The sequence below is a fragment of the Canis lupus genome, chromosome 21 (assembly GCF_011100685.1).
Source record: "Canis lupus familiaris isolate Mischka breed German Shepherd chromosome 21, alternate assembly UU_Cfam_GSD_1.0, whole genome shotgun sequence".
NCBI classification, from domain to species: domain Eukaryota; kingdom Metazoa; phylum Chordata; class Mammalia; order Carnivora; family Canidae; genus Canis; species Canis lupus.
Window position 1 is genome coordinate 12,693,835 of NC_049242.1, and position 27,288 is coordinate 12,721,122.

A 27,288-nucleotide genomic window follows, 5' to 3' on the forward strand; every position below is an offset into this window, starting at 1 on the left:
CTAAGGTTCTTTTTTTTTTAATGCTTTTCTTTTTTTTTTTTTTTTTTTATTTATGATAGTCACTGAGAGAGAGAGAGAGGCAGAGACACAGGCAGAGGGAGAAGCAGGCTCCATGCACCGGGAGCCCGACGTGGGATTCGATCCCGGGTCTCTAGGATCGCGCCCTGGGCCAAAGGCAGGCGCCAAACTGCTGCGCCACCCAGGGATCCCTCTTTCCTAAGGTTCTAAGGACTGTATTGGCTTATCACATAGTGGACATGAATGCACTATCTTGGACTATTAATTACCTCTTTATTTTAAATCCAGATCTAAGGATACCTGTACCCTCAATTACATTCATTTCTAGGACAGAATGATAGTTTATCATTTGTGTCCCAATACCTAGCAAAGCACAGTGCATGCAACAAATATTTATTAATAAAAATAAAGACAAAAATAATAAAGGTAATATGAAACCAGTTCTGCATATTCTATCTTGTAACTCCTTTCAAAGGCATGTTAATGCCTTTGAAATTTTCTGATCAAAATAACTAAGAAATGGGTAACTATCACAGCCAAAAATAACAAGATGACATTATTATTGATCAAAGAGTTCTTATTTCATTGTCTCCCAACATTTGGGGGGGGGGGAGGGGGACTGTGTGTATATATGTATATGTATGAAACCAACCCACAATTACGAAGATATAACAAGAAGTAGAAAGGTAGAAGCATAACCTCCAAAAAATAATTTTTAATATCATGAGCAATAAAAACTAGACAGCATAGTCACGAATATGTCCCCAATTTTTAAACAAGGGTATATAAAATGTAGTGTGAATTTGCATCTATGTTGTGTCTTTATGTATGTACACTGAAAAGTGAAGGGAATAAGAAACACTAAAATGATAATAATGACTACATGGTAAAATTACAGATGTTTTTTACTTTCTTTTTTCTGCTTTTCTGTAATTTCTAAATCAGAAATACGATACCTAAATACAATAAATAATTTTGAAATAAAACCTCCTAACATTTAGAAATATTGTTGTTGATACTATAAACCAACAATTTTAACTTAGTCTAGTAAGCAATACTAATCAAGTTACAGAAGTTATTTCTTAAGACTAAACTCGGTCTCTCTGAAAATATTTAAATCTTTACCTACTCTGCACCAACTACTCTCCTATTACAGAAGTACTTGTATAGTAATAGTATAAATAAAAGGCTCTGTTTAGATAAAGAGAATTAAGCTTACTAGATTACCACTGGTATCCAGAATATATTATGTACAAATTCACTTTCCTTTCAACATAGTCAAAATCTATGTTTAAAAGGCCTTTGATCTCATTAAAATTTTGCAGTTAATGATTTTAAAAAATCCTTAATAAAAGATCAAAATTAAGTTTTGATTCTTGTTGTAAAGGAAAGAAAGGTTCTTCGTCTTGACTACAGTAAATATCAACATAATTTTGTTACTACTATAGTTTTATAAGATCTTACTGCTAGAGGAAACTGAGTAGAGTGTATATGAGATCCCTCTATTATTTCTTACAGCTGCATTGGATATGTATATGATTCCTTCAATAAAGGCTTATTCTTAAAAAATACAATATTTTAAGGGCAATCTCCAACATTGATTATAGCAAACAAAGTCAAAGATCATCTCTCCAGGAATTAATCTAACCAGGCAACACACCAAAAAAAGGTTGTGAAACTTGACTTAGAATTTAAAGATAAGCATATAAATACAGATAGTATTTGGATATTAAAGTATACACCATATGGTAGTATAGAAAAGCATGTGCATGGTTAAAGGGGAAAAGAAAAAAACATTAAAACTCAAATCCATTCTAGTATGCAGAAATATTTTTAAGTTTTTTGAAAAATGAGAACGAAGAGCAGCACCCAGAATAGTTTGATACTCTATCATGATTCTCACAGCATGCTATAATTTATATTCTAGTCCCTTTCAAGCATTATTATTTCTACTGTGACTTCTTCACTAGCAGCAAACTCTGTAAGTATAAGTACTACCTCCATCTTATGTATCAGCAGATAGCACAGTAACGGACATATGGTTAAAAGCAGAGCAAAAATTAAATATTTTATAATTGAAATGAGTTGCTATAAGTAGCACTCTAAGTAGCATTCTGAACTCTATTCCCTTGTCAGAAAATTCAAGACTAATAATTTTTTTAGTTGAATTTTTTAATGTTGCTTATCAACTTTCAAAGATTTTCATATAAATACATTTTTAAATAATGAACTTGGAATTGAAAATTATATAATTATATAATCTTGATTATATATTTACCATATTATATATTTACCATTATATATTACCATAGATTTCATTCCTATAAACTTAGTAATTTAGAAGCCCAGCTAATATGTTACTAAATATACTCAGTATTTGGAGATAGGATCAATGCTGTTTTGATGTTCAAGAATAACGACATCACAAAAGCTCATCCTTAAATCATTTTCCTATAAGAAATGGCAATAGAAGCAAGGCAATGTGCCCTTATTCCTCCTGAAACAAATGGAACTAAGTTATATACGACAGGAATAAACTAGATGGCAACAAGGTTCTTTTAAATATTTAAGACTATCCTTCAAAACAGACACAAGATATTCTGAAATTTAAGTAGCTTTCCTTTCTTTTTTTTTTTTTTTTTTTTAAGGGAACTTGATTTTAAAAAGAAAGATAAAAAAGCCCACAGGAAAACTTCAAAAGCAACAACAACAAAAAGGAATTACTTACCAAATTGGCCATATAAATTGTGAGCAGCCCTCTCCTGCAAATAATTTTTAAAAAAAGAGACAGAGTGAGATTAATAATCAATTTGATTTACTAATCACTTTATCATTTTTTTAGAAATCAAAACAATTATCAGGAGTAGTTGAGAAAAATGGCAGATTACACTGAACTAAGTTTTCAGTACCTTAACAACTGGATCTAAATAGATTCCACAAGTCATTCTGTTCAGTGGTCATTAAACATTCTATTTAGTGGTCATTAATTAAAACCATGCAAAATTACTATTGCCTTGTAATTGTTAACTAAGATTACTGTAGTGATCATTTCATAATATATACCATTAACGAATGATTATGTTGTACACTTGAGAATATTATAATGTCACGTGTCCATTATAGCCTTACTTTAAAAATTACTATTTTCTTATTGTTATATATTCAGAGGAAGAGGAGTATAATTTGCTATTGGTCTACATTTACACTAGAGAATTCTATATTTAATTTAAAAAATCTAAAGAATTCATCTTGTCAAAATGTCAAGGCCAAAACAATGCACATTTAATTGCAAAAAAATCAGGTCTTCTATTTATTTCACACATAACACAACAGTTCATTAGATGTCCTTACAAATCATACTAAATCACCTTGGTTGTAATTTCATTGTTAAGTGAGAAGTTAGGCACTAAGTGAATTTTCTAATGCCAAAGGACAAATGAAAGTTCAATAAACATTCACTTTACAGAAAAATTGCAAATTAATCAAACTTATTAAGTGAGAATTAAGGTAGAAACTCAAAGGATAATTTTATGCCCGTAATCACTTTATTTAACTTATACTGCATGTAAGACCATGAATGAAGCACAACCCATTCTTTAGGAAAGAGGTCTTTAATGTTTTAAGAGTTTAAGGGCAGAGTCAAAATAAACTGAAAATTATAAAAACTTATTTGGAGTTTCAACATTGAACATTTTTAGTACTTAAAAAAAACTGTAAATAAAACAAGTACCAATATCAAATCAAGTTCATTTAAATTGCATGCCACAGTCTTAACATTAACATTGTCAATAAAATCTTGAAGTCAAAATCCAGTCACACATAATCTTGATTGTTCACTATTTAAAATGGCTTAATAAATTTCTAATATCATTAAAGCCACATGGAGGCAGTATGATTTAACTGAACAACTAAAGTTTGAAAATCAGGGTTTCATTTAACTTTAATTCTCTGATTCTCTGTAATTTAATTTTGTCATAAGAATGAGGGAACAAGACTGGTTACCTAACTTACATCTTTAAACATAAAAAACAATTAAAGGAAAAAAACATACATTTATCACCAACATATAAACATAACATTGGACCTACTCTGGTTGAAGAGGGGAAGGAGGTCTAGACAAACCCATGGAACCAAAGCCCGCAGGCAATGACCCTGCTCAGCAGGTCCTAATGTTCCCAGCAAAACAAGAAAATTCTATTGCTCATCTAAAAAAGATTTTAAAAATCACTAATAAGATGATCTTTTAGCTTTCTTGTCTATGATTTGTATAAATGAATTGAAATTGTTCTTAACTAATCTTTACCGATCTTATTAATTCCTACCAAATTCTAAATCAATGCTCTAATAGTACTTATTTTAAGTAAGTTATAGAAAAGTTAGAGTAATATCTGTATCCAAGAGTCACACATACAAAGAAAGTTAAATCCTTCTTAAGTGATACCTATTCTTACCAAAAGCTGGTATGAAGAAAGAAAACAATACACTTAATTACAAAACCAAAAGTGTCTCTGCAATTTCAGTGGTAGTACCCAATGATACATTTCCTTATGAAGTGAACTACTGTATTTGTTCCACTAATCTATTTCCATCTCTAAAATTCAACAAATTATCTACCTGATAATGTAACTGTTTATCTTTAACTACCAAAGATTATTTTGTTTACCTTCACATTTTCACATACCCCCAATAGTATCTGGTATCTAATAGGCATTAAATAAATATTGAATTACTAGACAAAGTGTTACTAGGAACCCAGCCCTATAAAAAGGAATATATTAGAGACATACAGAAACATAATCACAAAAGATAGCCATTAGACAGGAGGGAAAATTAGTGATAGCAATTTATTAGCCAACAAAGATGTGATTAGATTATTTACATTTGCATAAAACAATCTACAAGGTATTATAAATATTTGAAATCAGATTTTATCCTCAATAGTCCTGTGATGTGTAATGTAGATACTATTATCCTTTACTAAAAACCAAGAAACAGAAAAGTGGTTTCCTTACAAATACAAATATCACAAAGACAAGTATGAGTTAGGAGTCAGTTTCATGTTCTTTCCAAAATACTGCTTCTATGGCAGAAAAACTGTCTATTACTAACTTACCTTTAAATTCTGCAATGACTTGTTTAATACAGTAACCTAACGGGCTTCTGCGCTTCAAGAATGAGTAAAGCCCTGACATACTCTTACTACTGAGAAAAAGCAGAGGATGTATTGTTATTAAATTACAACCTATCCTGGTCTCAAGTTTCAAATTATTGTTCTTAAATAATGAGGAAGAACGCCTCTTTCCTAGCTTTACCTGAATTCCAACCCAGAACTAATAGCCTCACGAATTAAAAGACAGTATCTGTGAAGAACACAATATGCTGTATTATACAGCAGACTCTTTTTGTAGGTTTCCCTGGTGTGGTGTCTTCAACTTCAGCTCTAATGTCAATTTGGGAGGTGCAGAATATCAGAATATTGATTTAGTTTACCACTTCTCCAGATATGTTCTGTATCACAAGAAACCGGTAACTCAATCAAATGCCATTTTATTATTTATCATTTGACTATATGCTAGCCAAGATCTGAAGACAAACAGGTTGCTCCCTTCTTAGTGGAATAAATTCTCCCTGGACACCAGATGACAATAGTGATGGGGAAGGAGAGGTGCCAGTAAGAACAAAAGGTGGCCCAGGCTAAACTAAGAAGGACTAGGGCCAAGAAGAATAACTTTTTAAAGGTCACAGGAGATGATGATACACAAATACTCGGGTTCTTTTGGAAATCACTGGATAGGGAGATGGGTGGAGCTCAGTGAATCGCAAATACACTTTTTCCTTTTTTTTGGATACAAGAAGGGGTGAAGTTCTTCAACTTGCAGGCAAAATTTAAGGGGGTGTGCACAGCAAGGGGTACTACTTTAAAAAGTAGTAAGAACCACTGTTTAAGCACTCTATGTAATAAGAGTATCATTCTTCCCAAAGGAAAACATTAAAATTATTAAATTTTCCTGACACTTCGGGAGATTAAAAGGTATCCTCACAGTCTGCTGAAAGTCTAAATTTCATTATCTTCTAACAACATTATTGTATCTGATTAGATGGACAGTAATGGTCTTTTTCTTTTTCTGGAAACCTTAGTAGATATATTCTTTGGCTAACATTCTGAAACTGTTGAATGATATTGTATATACCATATTTCATAACTAAGGTTATTAGAGAGTATAGCAGGCATGGTATAACTTAAATGTTTATATATTTAAATTCTAAATGTTTATATATTCTTTCTCCCTCCCTTTCTCCCCCACGTCCTCTTTCTCTCTTATAAATATATATATTGTACAAAAATATACGTTTTTGGTATTCTATGAAAAGGGGGGATTACAAATTAAAGAAAAAGTGGAAGTTCCTATCAACTGTAATGGCTTACTAAGAGATGCTATTTAATCATCTCAGAAAGTCTTTCATAATGGAATAAATATTCATCTGCCAGAATGTCTAAGAACACTATAAAACTACTGCCTTAAAGTTCAGGAACAGATAAAGTAAGAGCAAGAGTTTACTATCATAAACTATTATATACAGCAGATAATACAGAGTAAACTTTTCAGAAGACTATGAGGTAATTTAAATTTTTTTCCTGTGATGAGAACAAAATACTGAAACATGAAGATGTCAAGAACTTATAAAACCAAATTCATGGTATTTTATTCACATATCAGAGTTCATTCATTTTGGTCACATCTGCCTGGAAGTTTCATAAACACAACAGTATAATTTACCAATTCAACCCATGAATATGCTTAGAATAAATATGCAATTTTTGATATTTAAATCCATGCCCATGTTTGAGCACCCCACAATTTTAACTTATCTAAACTAATACTAAATATCAAAGCAAATTCCATAGCAATTCTACAAAACAAAATCCATCAGAACAACTTTCTGAACCACAAACAAAATACTTCCTAGAAAAAGAAAGAGAAGACTAGTTCTTAACAGCCCACCTAAGGATAAAGTAGATGTTACAACGCTACCTGCTGAGTTACTATGATCACAGTTCTTTGTGGCACAAATTTTTTAAGCAACCCTGGAAACAACTTCAAAGTTTTCTCAGAATCCCATAGTGATATGATTAAGATTTAAGTAAATTACCCTCTTACAAAGTGTCAGGAACGAGCTGGCACAGCATGCCTAATTCTGTAAAAGGAGCAAAGGGAGACTGGGAAAGACGGATGGTTGGAAGGATGGATGGATGGATGGGTTGGAGAAAAAAAGCAGCAGGAAGGAAGGAAAGTAAAACCAGTGTAGATGAAGACATACGTATGAAGATAGCTAGATCTCTACTTATACTTCTGTATCTATATATGTTCATTATACATACATGTATATGTGCATCACTACACTATATGTTCTTACCTCATTAAATGCTTTGGAAAAACTGATTACACAATTGAGTATGAAATCTATAATCTCTGAGTAAAGATTTCACTATTAAATAAAGTTTTAGAGATTTAATTAGAACAACCATTACTTGCTAATTTGAAGAAGGAGAAATAAAACACTGCTCATTTCCATATTCTGCATCTTCCAATCTACTACTGATTTTATTTTATTTATTTTTTTTTTAAACTTTTATTTATTTATGATAGGCACACAGTGAGAGAGAGAGAGAGAGAGAGGCAGAGACACAGGCAGAGGGAGAAGCAGGCTCCATGCACCGGGAGCCCGACGTGGGATTCGATCCCGGGTCTCCAGGACCGCGCCCTGGGCCAAAGGCAGGCGCCAAACCGCTGCGCCACCCAGGGATCCCTACTACTGATTTTATTAAAAAAGTATGAACTGGGGATCCCTGGGTAGCTCACAGCTTAGCTCCTGCCTTCGGCCCAGGGCATGATGCTGGATTCCCTGGATCGAGTCCCGCATCAAGCTCCCTGCATGGAGCCTGCTTCTCCCTCTGCCTGTGTCTCTGCCTCTGTGTGTTTGTGTGTGTGTGTGTGTGTGTGTGTGTGTGTGTGTGTGTCTCGTGAATAAATAAAAATTAAAATCTTAAAAAAGAATTACAAGGCACATCAAAATGCAAAAAACACAATTTGAGGGATCCCTGGGTGGCGCAGCGGTTTGGCGCCTGCCTTTGGCCCAGGGCGCGATCCTGGAGACCCGGGATCAAATCCCACGTCGGGCTCCCGGTGCATGGAGCCCGCTTCTCCCTCTGCCTGTGTCTCTGCCTCTCTCTCTCTCTCTCTCTGTGACTATCATGAATAAATAAATAAAATCTTTAAAAAAAAAAAAAAAAAACACAATTTGAAGAGACAGAGCAAGCATCATAAGGAGACACAGCAGAGATGTTGGAATTATCAGACCAGGAATTTAAAATTAAAGCAATGATTAATATGCTAAGAACTCTACTGGATAAAGTTGATAGCCTATGGGAACAGATGATCAAGATAAACAGAGATGAAAATCCTAAGAACCACAAAGAAAAGGAACTACAGCAGAAATGAAGAATGCCTTTGATGTAATCACTAGTAAACTGGTCACAGCTGAGGAAAGAAGCTCTGAGCGAGAGGATATATTTCTAGAATCCTTGAAAACTGTAAACAAAAAGAACAAAGACTGGAAAGAAAAAACAATTAGAATATTCAAGGCCTGTGTGCAATAACTACAAAAGGTATAACATACACATAATGGGAACAGCTAAAAGAGAAAAATGAACAGAAGAAATATTTAAAACAATCATGACTGAGAATTTTCCTAAATTAATGTCAAACACTGAACCACAAATCAAAAAAGCTCAGAAAACACCAAACAGGATAAATGCCAAAAACAAGAACAAAAAGTGACACCTAGGAATATTTTATTAAAACTATAGAAAATCAGGGATCCCTGGGTGGCGCAGCGGTTTGGCGCCTGCCTTTGGCCCAGGGCGCGATCCTGGAGACCCGGGATCGAATCCCACGTCGGGCTCCCAGTGCATGGAGCCTGCTTCTCCCTCTGCCTGTGTCTCTGCCTCTCTCTCTCTCTCTCTCTCTCTCTCTCTCTGTGACTATCATAAATAAATAAAAAATTTAAAAAAAAAAAAAAAAAAACTATAGAAAATCAGGGGCTCCTGAGTAGCTCAGTCAGTTAAGTATCTGCCTTTGGCTCAGGTAATAATTTCAGGGTCCTGGGATCAAGCACTGCATTTGCATCCAGCTCTGGCTCCCTGCTCAGCTGGAGGTCTCCTTGTCCCTCTTCCCCTCCCCCTGCTTGTGTGTGTTTGCTCGCGCTCTCTCTCTCTCTTTGAAACAAATAAAATCTTTTAACAAATGTAAAAAAAAAATTTTTTTTAACCCTATAGAAAATCAAACATAAAGAAAAACTGAGAAAGAAGCCAGAGGAAAATAAAGGAACCTTACCTATAAAGGAACACCTTACCTATAAAGGAACAAAGATAATTGTATCCAACTTCTGAGAAACCATGCAAACAAGGGAGTGGAGCGAAATATTTAGTGTTGAGAGGAAAAAACCCGCACCAAATTAGAATTCTGTACCCTGAGAAATCATCCTTCAAAAGTGAAGGACACATAAAGACTTTACCAAACAAAAACTGAGAATATTTGTTGCCAGTGGACCTGCTCTGCAAGAAATGTTAAATGTTCTCTAAAGAGAAAGAAAATAATACAGATCAGAATCTCATCTACATAAAGAAAAGAACATTAAAGTAAAAATAAATGAAGGTAAATAAAAATTTTTGTTTTTCTTATTCTTAAGTGTTCTAACAGATAACAGTTCATGCAAAATAATAATGTAATGATATAATACAAGCAACCACCTAATTGATTGAATGTGCTATTGTATATATATAGGGGGGTGTCATGCATACTTATATGTAAGTGAATGACAGCAATGATATAAGGGACAGGAAGAAGGAATTAGGATGACATTCTTATCCTAAGGTATATTCACTACCTATGAAGGGGTATAGTATTAACTGAAAGTAAACTAGGATTACTTGTAAATGTATATTACAAAACTAGGGCAATCACTAAAAAAAAAAAAGCTAAAAAAAAAAGTATAACTGATATACTAAGAAGAGAAAAATGGAACCACCTAAAATGTTCAGTTAAAACCACAAAAAGCAGAATAAGAGTAGTACCAAATCAAAACAAAGAACAAGGGAACAAAGAGAAAACAGTAATGAATGTAGTAGACATTATTCCAAATATATCCATAATCATTTTTTAAAAGTTTTATTTATTTATTCATGGAGACACAGAGAGAGAGAGACAGACAGACAGACAGAGGGAGAAGCAGGCTCCATGCAGGGAGCCCGACGTGAGACTCAATCCAGGATCACACCCAGGGCTAAAGGCAGCGCTAAACTGCTAAACCACTGGGGCTGCCCTCAATAATTACTTTGAATGTCAATAGTCTAACTATACCAATTAACGCACAGAGACTGTCAGAGTTGATCAAAAAACACGACCCAACTATATGTTGTCTATAAAAAATCATTATAAAGACATCTGCAGATTAAAATAAAAAAGCACGTTAAGAAATGCCCTACAACATATACCATCAAGAAAATGTAAATTAAAACAATGAGATCTTACCACACACCTATTAGAATGGCCAGAATGCAGAACACTGACAACACAAAATGCTGGCAACAATGTGGACCCCCAGGAATTCTCATTCATTGCTGGAGGGTATGCAAACTTGTATAGCCACTTAGGTTAACCGTTTGATGTTTTCTTATGAAATTTAACATACTCTTAACATATGATACAGCAATCATACCCCTTGGGAATTACCCAAAGGGGCTGAAAACATAGCTACACAAAAACCCATGCATGGATACTCCTAATTGTCAAAACTTGGAAATAACCAAGATGTCCTCCAGTAGGGCAGCCTGTGGTGCATCCAGACAGTGGAATATATATTATTCAGCACTAAAAAGAAATAATCTATCAAGCCATGTAAAGGCATAGACAAAACTTAAAGGCATATTACTAAGTAATAGAAGCCAATCTGAAAAGCTTACATACTGTATGATTTTAACTATATGACAATCTGACAAAGGTAAAACCATAAGACAGTAAAAAAATGAGTAAGTTAACAAGGGTTGGGAGGGGCGGGAGGATGAATAGCCAAGCACAGAGGATTCTTAGGACAGTGAAATTTTCTGCATAATACTGAAATGGCCAAAACATATCAATGTAAAAACTGTTGACTATAATTAAGGGCTTTAGTTTAGCTGACAATAATGTCAATTTCCTGGTTTTATATTATACAATAGTTACATAAGATGCAATGATATCATTGGGGGGAAACTAGGTTATGGTTCCAAGTGACTCTATGTATTATTTGTGTGATTTTCTATAATAATGTCAAAGTTAAAAGTAAAAAAAAAAAATAATACACCAGACCACACAGTGACAAACATAACACAAAATAATACGGTAGAACTAAACCAAATATATCAGTTGTATAAATAAATATATGGACTTAATTTACATATTAAAATAAACTTACATATTAACTTACATATTAAAATAAAATGATTTTTTTTTCAGATTGGCTCTCCAAGTATAACCAAAGTTTATGTGGCATGTGGGGGAGATATATCAACTATTTCAGGAAGATGAAGACATACTAGGCAAATGCAAGCAAAAATAAAGAAAGATAACTAAAAATTTGGAACTCAAGCCAAAATACATTAAATGAAATAAAGACCTACATTTTAATGCTAGAAACTGTACCTCAAATTAAAGATACAACCTAAAACCATATTCAATAGCATAGATCTTATGGCTATTTGCCCAACTTTGAACTACCAATAAAAGTCAATGTACTTCTTTTTCAAATGTTCATAAAAGTCACAAAAATCGAGCATAAATTCAGCCACAAGGAAAACTAAGTTTCATACAGAGAAAAAACAATGAATAACATTCTCAGATAAGAATGCAATAAAACTGGAAATTAATAACAAAGGGGCCATTCCATTTTTCTCTACTAAATAATTCTTATATTAAAAGAGAAATAGAGGGCAGCCTGGGTGGCTCAGTGGTTTGGCGCCTGCCTTCGGCCCAGGGTGTGATCCTGGAGATCCTGGATCCTGGATCCTTTCTCCCTCTGCCTGTGTCTCCCTCTCTCTCTCTGTGTCTCTCATGAATAAATAAAATATTAAAAAAAAAAAAAAAAGAGAAATAGAAACTAAAATTGCAGAATTTCTCAAAAATGATGATAATGAAAGTACTACATATCAGAACATATATAAATAAAGCACTTACCAAAAGAAAATTCTGCCTCAAATACTTATATCAATAAAACTTGGGATCCCGGGATGGCTCAGCGGTTTAGTGCCTGCCTTTGGCCCAGGATGTGGTCCTGGAGTCCCAGGATTGAGTCCCACATCAGGCTCCCTATGTGGAACCTGCTTCTCTCTCTGCCTTCTCTCTCTGCCTATGTGTCTCTGCCTCTCTCTCTGTGTCTCTCATGAATAAATAAATAAAATCTTTAAAAAAATAGGGCAGCCCTGGTGGCTCAGCGGTTTAGCACCACCTTCAGTCCAGGATGTGATCCTGGAGTCCCGGGATCCAGTCCCACGTCAGGTTCCCTGCATGGAGCCTGCTTCTCCTTCTGCCTATGTCTCTGCCTCTCTCTCTCTCTCTCTGTCTCTCATGAATAAATAAATAAAATCTAAAAAAAAAAAAAAATTTTTTTAATAAAATAAAATAAAAAATAAATAAAACTTAAAGAATGAAAAGAAATAAGTAGCAAATTAAAAGGCTTCTAAAAGAAAAGCAAATTAATCAAAAGAAAGTAGAAGGAAGGGGGAAAAAACAATAAAAACAAGAATTAGGAAACCAAAAAACAGAACTAATAAATATGATGACTTGTTGGAAAAAAGAAAAAAATAATCAACAAAATTACTACCTAACTTAATTAAAAAAGGGAAATGGCACAATCACACAAAATAAATACGTTGAAAAGTCACCACTGAAAACAAAATTCAATCAAATTGTAAGACTACTCTGTACAACTCCATGTTAATATAAGAATCCTTATAAAATAGATACTTTCTGGGAAACAGACAGAACTTTCTAGCTGTTAGAGAAAGTTACTGAACCTCTCTATTGAGTGAGCTCAAAGTTTAAATAGATCAATTCCATAGAGGAAACTGATAACTTTCTAAGAACTACCACCCCCAGAAGAGTCACCACGCCCAGATTTTACATGGGCCAAATACTCAAAGGTCTGAAAACTCATTGCTACTTAAACTAATCCAGATCAAGAAAAAAAAGAAGGAAAAGTTCTGAACTACTTTATAAAGTAAATGACACTCAAACCTGATAAAGAATACATACAGACACACACACAAACATATAACAACGAGCCAATTCACAAATAATGATACCATGATCAACTCAGGTTCACTCTAGCAAAGCGAGGACTGTGGAATGTCAAAAAATCCACTCAGCTAATTCTCTCAAAATAATAGGTTTACTGAACCTATTTGATCTAGTGATTACCACTTTAATCACATATACAAAGTTGCTATTACTTGGAACTATGGGTCTCCTGATGGCCTCAGCATCATCTATGAAGTATATGCTTACCAAGTGTTCAATCTTAATATAATCAAGTTTTCAGACCGAACTTCAGTTTACAGTAATACAAGTTAAGCGAACCAATTAAACAATTCCATGAGGAAAAAATTCAGACAAAACCAGAAAAGTTTTACATGCAAGATAACTGGCCTGGTCACATCAATAAATCAATGCTATGTGGGGAAAGTGGGGAGATAAAGCTAGATTAAAAGAAAATAAGGAAACATAATACCATACAAAATTTTGATTAGAGTGTGGTTCAAAAAAACAGTGATAAAAGTATTTTTAAGGCACTATGGACTAGATGGTATTAGGGAATGATAGTTAATTTTCTTACATGTGAGAATAGTGTAATTACACAGAAAAATATCCTTATTTTAAAATATGCATGAAGTATTTAGAAGTGTCAAGATGTTTACAATGGTTCTCATATACACACACAACCACACATACATATAAGCAGTTACAAGTAAGTAAAAATAACAAAATCTTAACAACTGTTGACTCTAGGTGGTTACACAAGTGTTCAATTTCAACATTTTCTGTTGAAGGGTAGGTAAATAATTTCAAAATGCTCTTATTGCTCAAGTGCCAAAAATAAATAAATCAGAGCAAACTTGGTTTAAAGTACCCTTAAAGTTTCATGTATGGGTTACATATTTTGAAATCATATTTCTAAAACAAATGTTCACATTTTTAAAAGAATCGGGAGGTTAACAATTAACAGAATAACTCTCTCATTGTTTATGGGCAAAAATTAATAACAGTTAACACAACATTTACTATGTGTCAGGCACTGTTCTAAGCATTTTATGTATATTAATTCCTTTAATTCTCAGAACAACCATGTGACAGATTATCACTCTCTCCATTTTTCAGGTAAAGAATAAGTCGTAACACAATAAGTACCAGAGCCAGTTACCTCAGTCAGAAAGTACAGCTCCAGAATCTACACTCTTAATACACAGTACTATTCTGTACTGTACCCTCAGGTGAGATATCCTATGTTTCTAGCAATATTGACTTGATGATGCTGGGGTAATAATATCCACCAGTCCTGTGATTTTAGTAATATTAATAATCCAATTATATTAAGATACAAGCAAAGAACCAGAAGTCCAGACAGCAAAAATTTAGGCACTATTACAATACATAAATAAGTAGGCATTAAAAGTGGCTTCAGGTGGTTTAAGTAAATATTTGGTTACCTGATAAGATCCATCTATACTCCTACTATGGGATAAGTGATTATAATGAATTTCTTCATAGGATGATGACTCAATCTTGATTAATATGTTACCCTTTGATTAAAATATGACCCCAGGCAGCCCCGGTGGCTTAGCAGTTTAGCGCCGCCTTCGGCTGAGTTGTGATCCTGGAGACCGGGGATCCAGTCCCACATCGAGTCCCTGCATGGAGCCTGCTTCTCCCTCTGCCTGTGTCTCTGCCTCTCTGTGTGTGTGTGTGTGTGTGTGTGTGTGTGTGTGTGTGTCTCATGGATAAATAAATAAAATTAAAAAAACAAAAAACAAAAAACAAAAACATGACCCCATCTGGACTCTCTGGGATAGAGATGGAATCAAAGCAGGTCCCAGCAATGAAAATGATTATTTACGAAATGGCAAAAATTATTTTTTTTAAAAAAAACTTTGTTTATTTATTCTTGAGAGACACAGAGAAAGGCAGAAACATAGGCAGAAGGAGAAGCAGGCTCCCCGCAAGGAGCCTGATGCAGGACTCAATCCCAGACTCTGAGATCACGCCTTGAGCTGAAGGCAGATGTTCAACCACTGAGCCACCCAGGCATCCCAGCAAAAATTCTTTTATGAAAAAGTTTTACCTTCAGCTATTTACATGACTGAATAATTTACATAACAGTTTGTAGCATTTTATAGAAATCTTATTATGTTACATGAAACATTTTCAGCTTTATGTAAACGAAAATATTTTTTTAAATGAGAAGACACCTTAAAAATAATAATTAACAGAGGTCACTCAATGAGCTTGAAGCAAATTACAGATGTAGATGAGGAGAGAAACCTACTGTTAATTTTCCTAGGTGTGATAATGATATTGTAGTTCTGAAAAAGATCTTTAGATTTGTGTATGCCATGTCTTAGGCACATTCGAGAACTCTCTAATTTTTTAGTAAACAAAGACCAAAGGGTACTGTTGTTCTATAAAGCAAATCTTTATATTTTTACAGGCTTAATAAACATGAATACTAATATTAATATAAAATTAAATTTTCCATCAAATATTTGTAAGACTAAAAACATATGTGAAAATACTTCTCATCCCCAGACTACAATAAATAGTTGTTTAAAAAAATTTTAGTTGGAGTGGAGGACAGCAAATCAGTTCTCTTAAATATATAGATATATAAAATTTTACCTGCTTTTTCTTTCAATTAGAATGGCCACATAAGATGCTGGCAAAGCGGCACCAAAGCCAGGACTCCAAGAGTAGAATTTTCCAAGTATCCTCCTGAAATTCAAATTTGGAATGTTTGCATGAAATTTCTATTGTGTTAATTCAGTTATTACGAATAGAAGTTCCGCTTCTATGTCCACCCTCTACCTAATGTCCCACAACACCTCAAATTCAACATGTTCATAACCAAACTCATTAGCGCACTTTCCTGTCCCCATGAACTTGCTCTCACTCTTCTATTTTCCTAAGTGAATGGGATCAAAACTACCTACCCATCAGGTGTGATGCTTTGAGACATCCATAGCTTCTCCTTTTCCTTTTCTCTACATGTTAAATCATCCTCTTGAATTTTTCCATACACAATTTATCCTTCAAATTCCTCTCCAACCTGCTACCCCCCTACCCCTTGCTCAGTTAAGTCCCTCACCATTTCTTATTCTGGTTGTTACAACAGCAAGCTAACAAGTATCTCTCCTTCCAATAGTTTAGTCAATCATATTCATTCAGACATTCCCTGAATCCAATATTACTCACTATGCAAAACCTCTATGTTCTCTGTTGCCTTATCTACCAAATGGGAATAATATTATTACCGATCTCATACAGCACCATACATGGCACATAGAAAGTGCAAGAAAAATGTTAACTGTTGTTATGACTACTATTATGTCTTAACACATGAAAAATATTCAACAACTGTCTCTCCTTCTTTGCTTCTACAATCCTTGGTAACTTTTCCTTACAGTAGTTACTAAAGAATTTTATATTTTTTAATTTTGGGTATAAAATCATTTTCCACTTACTAGAATATGTCCCTTTAAAGTAAGAATCTACATAGTGTCTCACTCACTAGAAATGGCCATTAGCTGCTTGGGTTTTTAAAGAGACCAAAAAAAAGATATTTGGAAATGTTAGCAAGATTTTTTTTCTTTCAAAGACAATATGAGGGATGCCTGGGTGGCTCAGCTGTTGAGCATCTACCTTTGGCTCAGGGCATGATCCTGAGGTCCCGGGATTCAGTCCCACATCAGGCTCCCTGCATGAAGCCTGCTTCTCCCTCTGCCTCTGTCTCTGCCTCTCTCTCTGTATCTCTCATGAATAAATAAATAAAATATTTTAAAAAGAGAGAGAGAGAGACAACATGATCCTAAGACAGGGAGAAGCAGCACATAAAATTTGCAATTATCTGAACAAAGTTGGCTGTTAAATAACACGTTATAAGAAAAAATGTATGAACATATACATAAGGATTAAGAATCACTGGTGAAATTATATTTTTAACTGAAGCTTAGCTTTAGAAGAATTAGAAAAACTACAGAACATGGGTATTTCTAAAATGAACATCAGAAACCTTCAGCCTGAGAAAACCAAAAGTGATTCTCCCTCCAAAATAAAATACACAAAGGCCCTAAGAAGTTACTGAATTAAAGAAAAATAACTCAAGGCATCATTTACATGAGGAACATAGGTGTTATTATAAGTATTTTAACTATAAATTCAATGTGCTTTGCACTTCTACAATTTACCAAACAGGTTCACAGAACATAAAGAAATATGCTACCAAAGCAACTTATGATCATTGCAATATTTTAAAACCTAATTATCTTAAAACTTGATTTTTAGTGTGTGAAAAGTATTAGAAACTTTCCAGAGAACATATGACAGAGTTTCCTACAAACATTTTCAAGTTAAAGGCATGATTTTTCTCAGTAGTATAAACCTTATCATTTATTTTCTGCATAATCTAAAAGTTTATAATTATTAGTGTATTGAGGGAAAAAAAATCTGTAAAAGACATCTGAAAATTATCTTTTTAATTGTAGTTAATGTATACCCCCAGAATTGCTCTGAGCAACGTGAATATGAGAAAAATATAAATTTATATTTCAGTTTGACAGATTTAAGAAAAACCCTAGTTTGGATTTTCAACAATCACTGGGGATAAAGATAAGAAGTAAATATATAATCAACATGCTAGGTATATCACAGCACTAAAAACTGAATTTTAACTGCATCTAAATCATAGAAAGTATGTGACATAGATAATCAAGACTTAATCAGACCAAAAGTTTCATCACTAGGATAAGCCAGAAGTTATTTACTGTTTTACATATAAATACAAGCATTTTATACTCCCTCTGAAGTCTATTCACTGCATCTGGACCTCACCTATATCATAGACAGCTGCTTTGAATTCCTGATCCATGAAACTGAAAAGTTAAGAAATCCTAATCAACAACTTGGTAAATACAGTAGGCCTCAGAAAACACATGATATACCAAAGCACTTTTGCTATATAATCATTACAATAATTTGAGGTTTATATTACATCTTTAGACCAAGAGGCCCACAACTCCTGTTTTAACAAGGTTTCTTTGAGATAAATAAATGTAATCCAAGAGAGAAAAATATATACAAGCAATGACCTGCACAACATTGGTAAAAACATCCATTTGTTTCAGTTTCAACAAAGGAACACATATTAATCTCCAGTGGTGATTATGAATACCAACCTTAAAATGCAAAAGAAAGCCATATACAAGGCCCCATTAGCAGTCAGAAATGAAGCAGATTGTAGGATCTCAGGGAGTAGTTTGTGTAAATAATAGTCTAATTTTCGTTTCCGGAGAATTGCTGCAATCTGGAAAGAGAAAGGCTTTTTTGTTTAATTCAACCAACGTTTCCCACTTAAATTTGCTTTTAGGTGAAAGGTACTGAATAATAGCATATTTTAAAAGTAAAGCTAAAACTGGTATTTAAAAAAAAACTGGTATTTTACTGGCTCCTTTACAAAAAGATAATTTCTGGGAAAAAAAAAAGAAAACACTTTAATTTATTGAAGATCTAATGGGTAAAATACACACCAAGAAATTACAATATAGGTCATAAAGAATAACTTCTAAACGTTGTGGTAAATATTTATAATGCCTTGAAAGCAGTTTTAAACTGAATAATGGAATACATTTTTAAGTGGAAAAAATAAAGCACAATTCAAATAGAAATTGAATGCCAAAACAAAATTATTTTACAGTTATTATCAGCCTGGATATTCTCAGTGATAGAAACCAAAGAAATTCATTCAAGTATCTAAACACAACTACTGTGTGACAAAACCATGCAACAAATACAAAAAGTAAAAAATAAAAGTAATGATTTCTGGCCCACTGGAGCCCATTAAAAAAAAAAAAAAAAAAAAAAAAAGTCCTGAAAAACAGACTGAGAATCTAGTCTACTATTCTACAATAGACTGATGCCATGATGTTATCAGAACACAGAAACAGGAACAAGCCATCTGCACAGAGGATGTGTGCAGAATCCTGTACAGAAGTTTGTCACAAAAATATTTCATAGAGTATCATCCTATAAGTTTTCATGACTTATCTTTTAAATTTAGATTGAAAATATATTTGGGGCACCTGGGTGGCTCAGTCGATTAAGCATCTGCCTTCAGCTCAGGTCATGATCCCAGGGGGCTAGGAGCAAGTCCCACATCGGGCTCCCTGCTCGGCAGGAGGGATTCTGCCCTCTGCCCCTCCCCCACCCTCGTGCAAGTGCTCACACTTGCTCTCACGCATGTGTGCAGAAAATGAATAAATAAAATCATATATATGTGTATATTATATATACACATACATAAATATGTGTGTGTGTGTAGGCAGAATTGTGAAAGGGATATGAGCTATATTTGGAAAAACAGAATTTTCACAGGCCACCTGGAAAAAATATTTTTCCATCATGATAAAACAATGTATCAAAGGAACAAAAGTTAAAACCACATAATTAGGGAATAAGGGAGGAGTTGTAAGAAAGGGCAAGACTGACTTGAAAGAAGACTAGAGAACTCTCTGTTTACTCCCACGTAACACTTTTCCTAAGGTCCATGATTAACAAATCTAATGGCCTCTTCTCAGTTCTTTTCTTACTCCATCCCTTTGAAAACTCTGAAACAGATCATCTCCTACTTCATTCAATTAAACTGTTACTAAGAATTGTGCCATACACAGAAAAAACAATGATGAATAAAATCTAATCTCTGCCTTCAAGGAATATAAAATCTTGATAAACAAGACACTATAATATCGTGAAAAGCTAGACTAGAGGAAAAAGAAACTGCTATAGAAATATACATTGGGGAGGATCCCTGAGTGGCTCAGCGGTTTGGTGCCTGCCTTTGGGCCAGGGCTTGGTCCTGGAGTCCCGGGATCGAGTCCCACGTCGGGCTCCTGGCATGGAGTCTGCTTCTCCCAATGCCTATATCTCTGCCTCTCTCTCTCTCTCTCTATCACGAATATATAAATTTTAAAAATCTTAAAAAAAAAAAGAAATATACATTGGGGAATGACCAAAGGGGGATAGGACTGGGCAGGTGATGATGTCTGGAAGGTATCACTGATCTTTCTAAGATGAATCTTGATAAATAGGTGGAATTTTGACAGGAGAGGTTTCTATAGTTTCCCTGACAATGCATTCTTTTCATTTTCCCATCATATCTCTAAATGTGTTTCCGTTGTTGGCATTTCTTCCTCAGATTGCTACTCATTCCCACATAGGTTCTGTCCCATGGCATCATCTATCATTTCAAAGTAGGAATTCTTATAACTCCAACCTCTTCCCTAAATTCTTAATCCATCTTTCAAATAACTATTGGATGCATCGAGAAATATGTAGCACAGACATTAAAAAAATCAGCATGTCCAAAGTAGAACTCATTGTATTTCCCTAAAATGCTTTTACTTATGAGTTTCCCACCTTATTACATCCACGCAATTACACAGTGTCATTTTCAATCACTACCTGATCCTCAACCATCTCACTGGTTCTTTTTTTTTTTTTTCTTTTTAAGATTTTTTATTTTTAGGTTAATCTCCACACCCAATGTGGGGCTCGAACCTATAACCCTGTGATCAATCATATACTCCACCAACTAAACCAGCCATGCACTGCAACAGTATCATCAGTTCTAATGGTCTCCTAGTATCTTCAGATTTAGAAATGTAACATCTCTTTCACTTTACACTTAACAATGGGCAGAATCTGCTACTCTGTTATATATTCAAGTAGTTAAAAAAAAAATCCCCTCTATTCCTAGAAAGGAAGAAATAAAATTTTCCCTGTTAGCAAGTAACTTGATTGTCTACATAGAAAATCCCAAACAATATGCAAAACAAACAAAACTCAACCTCCTCCTAGAATTAATTAGGCCGTTCAGCAAAGGCACAGGATACAGATAAACACAAAAACATTTGTAGGGGTGTCTGGGTGGCTCAGTCAGTTTAGGCATCTGCCTTTGGTTCAGGTCATGATCTCCAGGTCCTAAGAACAAGCCCTGCATTTATGGGGCTTCCTGCTCAGTGAGGAGTGTCTCTCTCTCTCTCTCTCTCTCTCTCTCTCTCTCTCTCTCTCTCCCCTCCCCCTTTCTGCCCCTCCCCATTTCTTTCTTCAAATAAATAAAATCTTTTTTAAAAAATCATTTGTATTTCTATACAAGAGCAATCAACATATGTATACAAAAATTAAAAATACAGCATTTATAAATCATCAAAAAAAAAAAAAAATACTAAGAAAAATCTACCTGAATAGGATTTGTATGCTGGAAACTACACAATGTTGATAAAAGAAAGCAAAGCTGGAGTAAATAAATGTTTGTGGGCTAGAAGCAGCAGCATGTCAATTCTCCCTAAAGTGACACAATTCCTATCACAGTATCAGAAAGATTTTTCCAGATAGATATAGGCAAGATTATCCTGAAATTTATACAGAAAAACAGAAATTATAAGAGCTAAGACAACTTTGAAAAAGAGAATAAAGTGAATCAGTCCACTCAATTTTAAGACATATTCATTGAGCAAGTGGATGTCCATAGGCCAGAAAATTTTAAAATTAAAATTAAAAAACAACCTCAACCTAAGTCTCACAGTTCACACAAAATTTAATTCAAAATGGACTACAGACACAAATGTAAAATATAAAACTATAAAATTTTAGGGATGAAAATCAAAGAAAATCTTAGGGATTTAAGACTAGGCAAAGAGTTCTTAAACATGAGGTCAAAAGCATAATTCATAAAAGGAAAAACTGTAAATTACACTTTACAATTAAAACTTCTTCTCTTTGGGAGATGTGTTAAAAATAAAAAGAGTAACTGCAGAATGGGAGAAAATACTTGTAAACTAGATATCCTGAAAAGGACTGGTATCTAGAATATATAAGGAAATCTCAAAACTCAACAGTAAAAAAGTAATGCAATTAAACAGTGGCAAAGATATGAATAGATATTTCACTGAAGATATACAAATGGCAGACAAACATACTAGCCATTAAGGAAATGCAAATTAAAACTACAATGAGCTATCACTACACAACATCAGAAAGGCTAAGGTTTAAAAATACTGGAAACACCAAATTCTAGCAAGAAAGCAGAGAAACTGGATCACTCATGCATTACTAGGGAGAATGAGAAATGGCACAGCCATTCTGGAAAGCAGTTTGAGAGTTTCTTGAAAAAATAAACAAGCAAGTATCATATCATCCAGGAACTACAGTCCAGGGTGTTTATCCTAGAGAAATGAAAATGTATGTTCACACAAAATCTGTGCACAAATGTTTATAGCAGCTCTTTTATATAATAGTCAAAACCCAGAAACAACCCATATGTCTTTGAAGAAGTGAATGATTTAAAAACAGTGGAGTATTCACACAAGAGACTACTACAGCTATGAAAAAAAAAAGTGAGTGATACATGGAACAATCTTTTTTAAAGATTTTATTTATTTATTCATGAGAGACACAGAGAGAGGCAGAGACACAGGCAGAGGGAGAAGATCCCTGCGGGGAGCCCAATGCAGGACTTGATCTTAGGACCCTGTGATCACCAAGTGAGTTGAAGGCAGATGCTCAACCACTGAACCACTCTGGTGCCCTTACATGGAACAATCTTGATGAATCTTCTAAAAAATATGCTAAGTAAAAAAGGCCAATTCCAAAACACTGCATAATGCATGATTTCATTTACATAACATTCTTGAAATGCCAAGATATGAAAATGAAGAACAAAGTAATGGTGGCCAGTGACTAAGAGGAGGTGTGTGGGAGAGAGGTAGGTATTGCTATAAAAGTGCAAACATGAGGGATCCTTCTGGTAATGAAAATGTTCTATATCTTGACTATATCAATGGCAATATTTTGGTTGTGATATTTTACTATCATTTTACAAGATGATACTATTAGGAAAAACCAAATGAAAAGTACAGGGAATCTCTCTCCATTACTTCTTACAACTGCATAAAAATCTACAATCATCTCAAAATAAAAAGTTCAATTAAGAAAAAGAAGCAGTTATTCACAGAGCCAATATGTAAATGAAATATGCTCATCATCATTAGTCTTCATTGCACAAGGAAATAACACCACACACACATCAAAATGACTAAAATAAAAAGAACTGATAATGCAAAGTACTGATGGGAATGGAAAAAACTGGAATTTTCATACATTGCTGGTGGGAATGTAAAGCTGAAGACTTACTTTACTATCTAATGAAATTAAATGTATCCTTACCCTATTAATACAGTAATTCCTCTCCTAGGTATATACACTCAGAAAATGTAAGTGCTTATGTTCACCAAAAGTCATATTCACATAACACTATCTATAATTACAAATACTGCGGAAAACTAAATATCCATTAACAATGAAGTGGATAAATTGTATATATTTGCAATATTGGTACACCAAATTGAACAGTCTATTGTGAGAAACAGGGAAAAACTTACACAAAATGTGAGAAGTAACGTAGGACCTTATCATCATTGTGCTCTAACCCAGGGCTTCCAACCAATGCTTACAAATAACCAAAAAACTGATCCCCTCGACAGTTTGGGTAATCAGGCCTATTAGATAACAGAGCACAGTAATAAACATCTCAGTTTTCCCTAACATGGCACACAATTATTATCATTTTCTAGGTATGCCATAGCATGTTACACTGCAAAAAAAAGTTAGGAAACACTGATCTCACCAAATAACGTGACAGTAATTGCACATACCATATAGCAAGAGCACATGTATATAAAATCATTATCAGACATCCACAGGCACCTTCGTAAACATATTTTATGGTAAAAATATGTTCTAATGTTCTTCAGTTTTGACCAAGAAATTCCACACTATTTATGTAATTAGTCTAATTATGGAATTCACTAATTATGAATTTTCCAAATTCGCTTACAACCATTTAACCAAATACAGGTACATAATAGCACTATGATTAAAACATAAACCTGTATTTATTTTAGTTACATAATCTAGTTTTAGAAGATTATGTAATAACTAGGAAAAAATAAATCAAAATATATAAAGTGAAAATGCAGACTACAAAATAGTATTTTTTAATGAACATATGGAACAAATATGAGAATGTTATGCATTGGTTATCTCTGATTATGGCAACAGATTATTCTAATCTTCTTTTTGTTTGGGGGTATTTCCAGGCAATCTACAATAAGCATATAACACACATATAAAATTGGTGGGAGATAAACAAGTAGGAGAAAATGGGATTATAGAAAAAATAATCTAAACAAGAGATAGAAATAAACACCATGATAGAGTACAAAGTAATCATGAGATACGATTTTTAATTTTAGCTCTACAACTAACAATTGCTATGAAAGATCCTTGTTTGGATGTAATTCTTTAAATTTGTTTCCTCATTTATTAAAGAGATTAAATTAAATGACACAGGAATGACATCAGCCAAATAGCAGTTTCCATCACTCAACTTCTTGCAGAAACAACAATTTAAATAACTACCCAAGCATGAAAATACCTTCATGAAAATACCCTCACAAAAGCTAAGGATTCCAGGTAAGAGATTACAGCACCTGGATGGAACACAGAAATAAGACACATTGAAAAGTGTAGGAAAGACAATCTCCCAAGTCCAGGCAACCCCGTGTGCAGTGAGACACCCATCCACTAAAAGTGACATAAGCATCCAACTTCATCACAAATCATGGAGCCAGGCCTGCCCTAGTGAAGAAGGACACAAGGCCAACCCACACAAACCATATGCTAACTCCAAGCTAACTCCCAAGAACCCAGGCTCCAGTCTTGTTCCAGGGACTGAGGCTTCAGGCCCAACACCAAAGTCTGAGCCACCAGGTCTGCCCCAATGGGCCCAAGCAGAAGGCCGATGCCACTGAACCTAGGCTCTAGACTCACCCCTAAACACCAGACTAGCCTGCTTGAAGATTGCAATAGCAAACCCATGCACAGGCTTGCCCAGAAAACCTACCCAAAATCTCTGGACAGTCTGCATGGAAGGACTGCAGGAGCCACAGTTTGGAGACCAGAAATAATGCCTACCTCTTCAAATGCAAACACACCAAAATGAAGCCACAAGGAATACAATAATCGGAAAAACAAAGGAATAAAATAAAGCACCAGTAACCAACCTTAAGAAAACAGGGATCTATGAATTGCCAAAGATTTCAAAATCATCATCATAAAAAACCTCAGTAAATACAACAGAACACAGACAACTAAATGAAATCAGAAAAACAATACATGACCAAAATGAGAAGTTCAACAAAGATGAAAATGGAAGGAAGGAAGGAAGGAAGGAAGGAAGGAAGGAAGGAAGGAAGGAAGGAAGGAAGGAAGGAAGGAAGGAAAAAGGAAAGGAAAGAGAGGAGGGGGAAGGGAGAGAAGAGAAGAGAGAAGAAAAGAAGAAAAGAAAAAAGAAAAGAAAAGAAAAAAGAAAAGAAAAAAGAAATTCTGGAGCTGAAGAAAATAATGACAAAACAGAAAAAAATTCCACAGATAGCTTCAGCAACAGACTACGTCAAGCTGAAGAAAGAATCACTGAGGTCAAAGACAGGTTATTTGAAATTACCCAGATGGAGAAACAAAAAGAAAAAAGGTTAAAAAAGTAAAAAAAAAAGTCTACAAGAATTATGGGACACAAATCAAATAAATAAGCATTAAGGGAATCCTGGAACAAGCAGAGAAAGAGAAAAACAACAGAAACCTTACTTAAGGAAACAATGACTGAAGAACTCCCCTAATTTGGAGAAGGAAACAGACATTCAAAACCATGTAGCCCAAAGAGCCCCAACTATATTAACTATAGAGAGATTTTCACCTAGATATATCATAATCAAATTCTCAAAGGTCAAAGAAATTTTTTTTTTAATTTTAATCCCAGTACAGTTACCAAACAGTGTTATATTGGTTTCAAGTATACAGTATAGTGATGCAAAACAATTCTATACATTACTCAGACCTCATCAGGTACCAAAGTGTACCAAAGAAAGAATTCTGAAAGTAGTATGAGAAAAGCAAATCATCATATACAAAAGAACCTCAAAAGAATAAGTGAATTTCTTAGAAGAAATCTTGTAGGCCAGAAAAGAGTGGAATGAAAAATTCAAATTTCTGAAAGAAAAAAGCTGCCAACCAAGAATACTTTACTTGCCAAAGCTGTCCTTCAGAACATGACATAAAAACTTTTGCAAAAAAACAAAAGCTGAGTACATCACCACTAGAACTATATTATAGGAAACAAAAGAAAGTTCCTCAAGCTGAAATGAAAAGACATTAATTAATATCATAAAAACATGAAAATATAAAACTCACTGATGAAGACAGTGCATAGTCAAATTCACACAAATATATAGTCAGATATTTTAATACTATAATGGTGCTGTTACAGTATCAATTCAAAAGTACTGACAGTACTAACTCTAAAATAAGTCAGGGCAGCCCCAGTGGCACAGCGGTTTAGCGCCACCTGCAGCCCAGGGCGTGATCTGGAGACCCTGGATGGAGTCCCACGTCAGGCTCTCTGCATGGAGCCTGCTTCTCCCTCTCCCTCTGCCTGTGTCTGTGTCTCTGCCTCTCTCTCTCTCTCTCTCTCTCTCTCTCTGCATCTCTATGAATAAATAAATAAAATCTTAAAAAAAAAAACCCACTGTGCTTTAAAAAAAAATAAAATAAAATAAAAATCAAAGCTAAAGTATTTAAAATAACTATCCCTTAATAATTTATTAACAGATAAATTAATCTGATAGTTATAATTTAGAGATAGTTATAATTTATTATTATAGTTATAGTTATATATAATATAATATAATATATAATAGTTATATATATCATAGTTATATATATAATATATAATATATAATATATAATATATAATATATTATAATTATAGTTATAGTTATAGTTATGATTTATTATAACT

At 34.0% G+C, this 27,288-nt stretch overlaps 1 protein-coding gene across 4 annotated transcripts in view; it reads right to left on the bottom strand.

Moving 5' to 3' along the window:
- The window catches only part of TMEM135 (transmembrane protein 135), a 286,961-nt gene that overhangs the window by 186,715 nt on the left and 72,958 nt on the right, over nt 1–27,288 (bottom strand). For all 4 annotated transcript variants that reach the window (XM_038568356.1, XM_038568357.1, XM_038568358.1 and 1 more), the window contains 3 exons: nt 18,557–18,684; nt 16,005–16,097; nt 2,747–2,780 (listed from right to left, as the gene is read on the bottom strand). In XM_038568356.1, the coding sequence (XP_038424284.1) occupies nt 2,747–2,780; nt 16,005–16,097; nt 18,557–18,684 (255 nt within the window). The remainder of the gene's footprint in view (nt 1–2,746; nt 2,781–16,004; nt 16,098–18,556; nt 18,685–27,288) is intronic.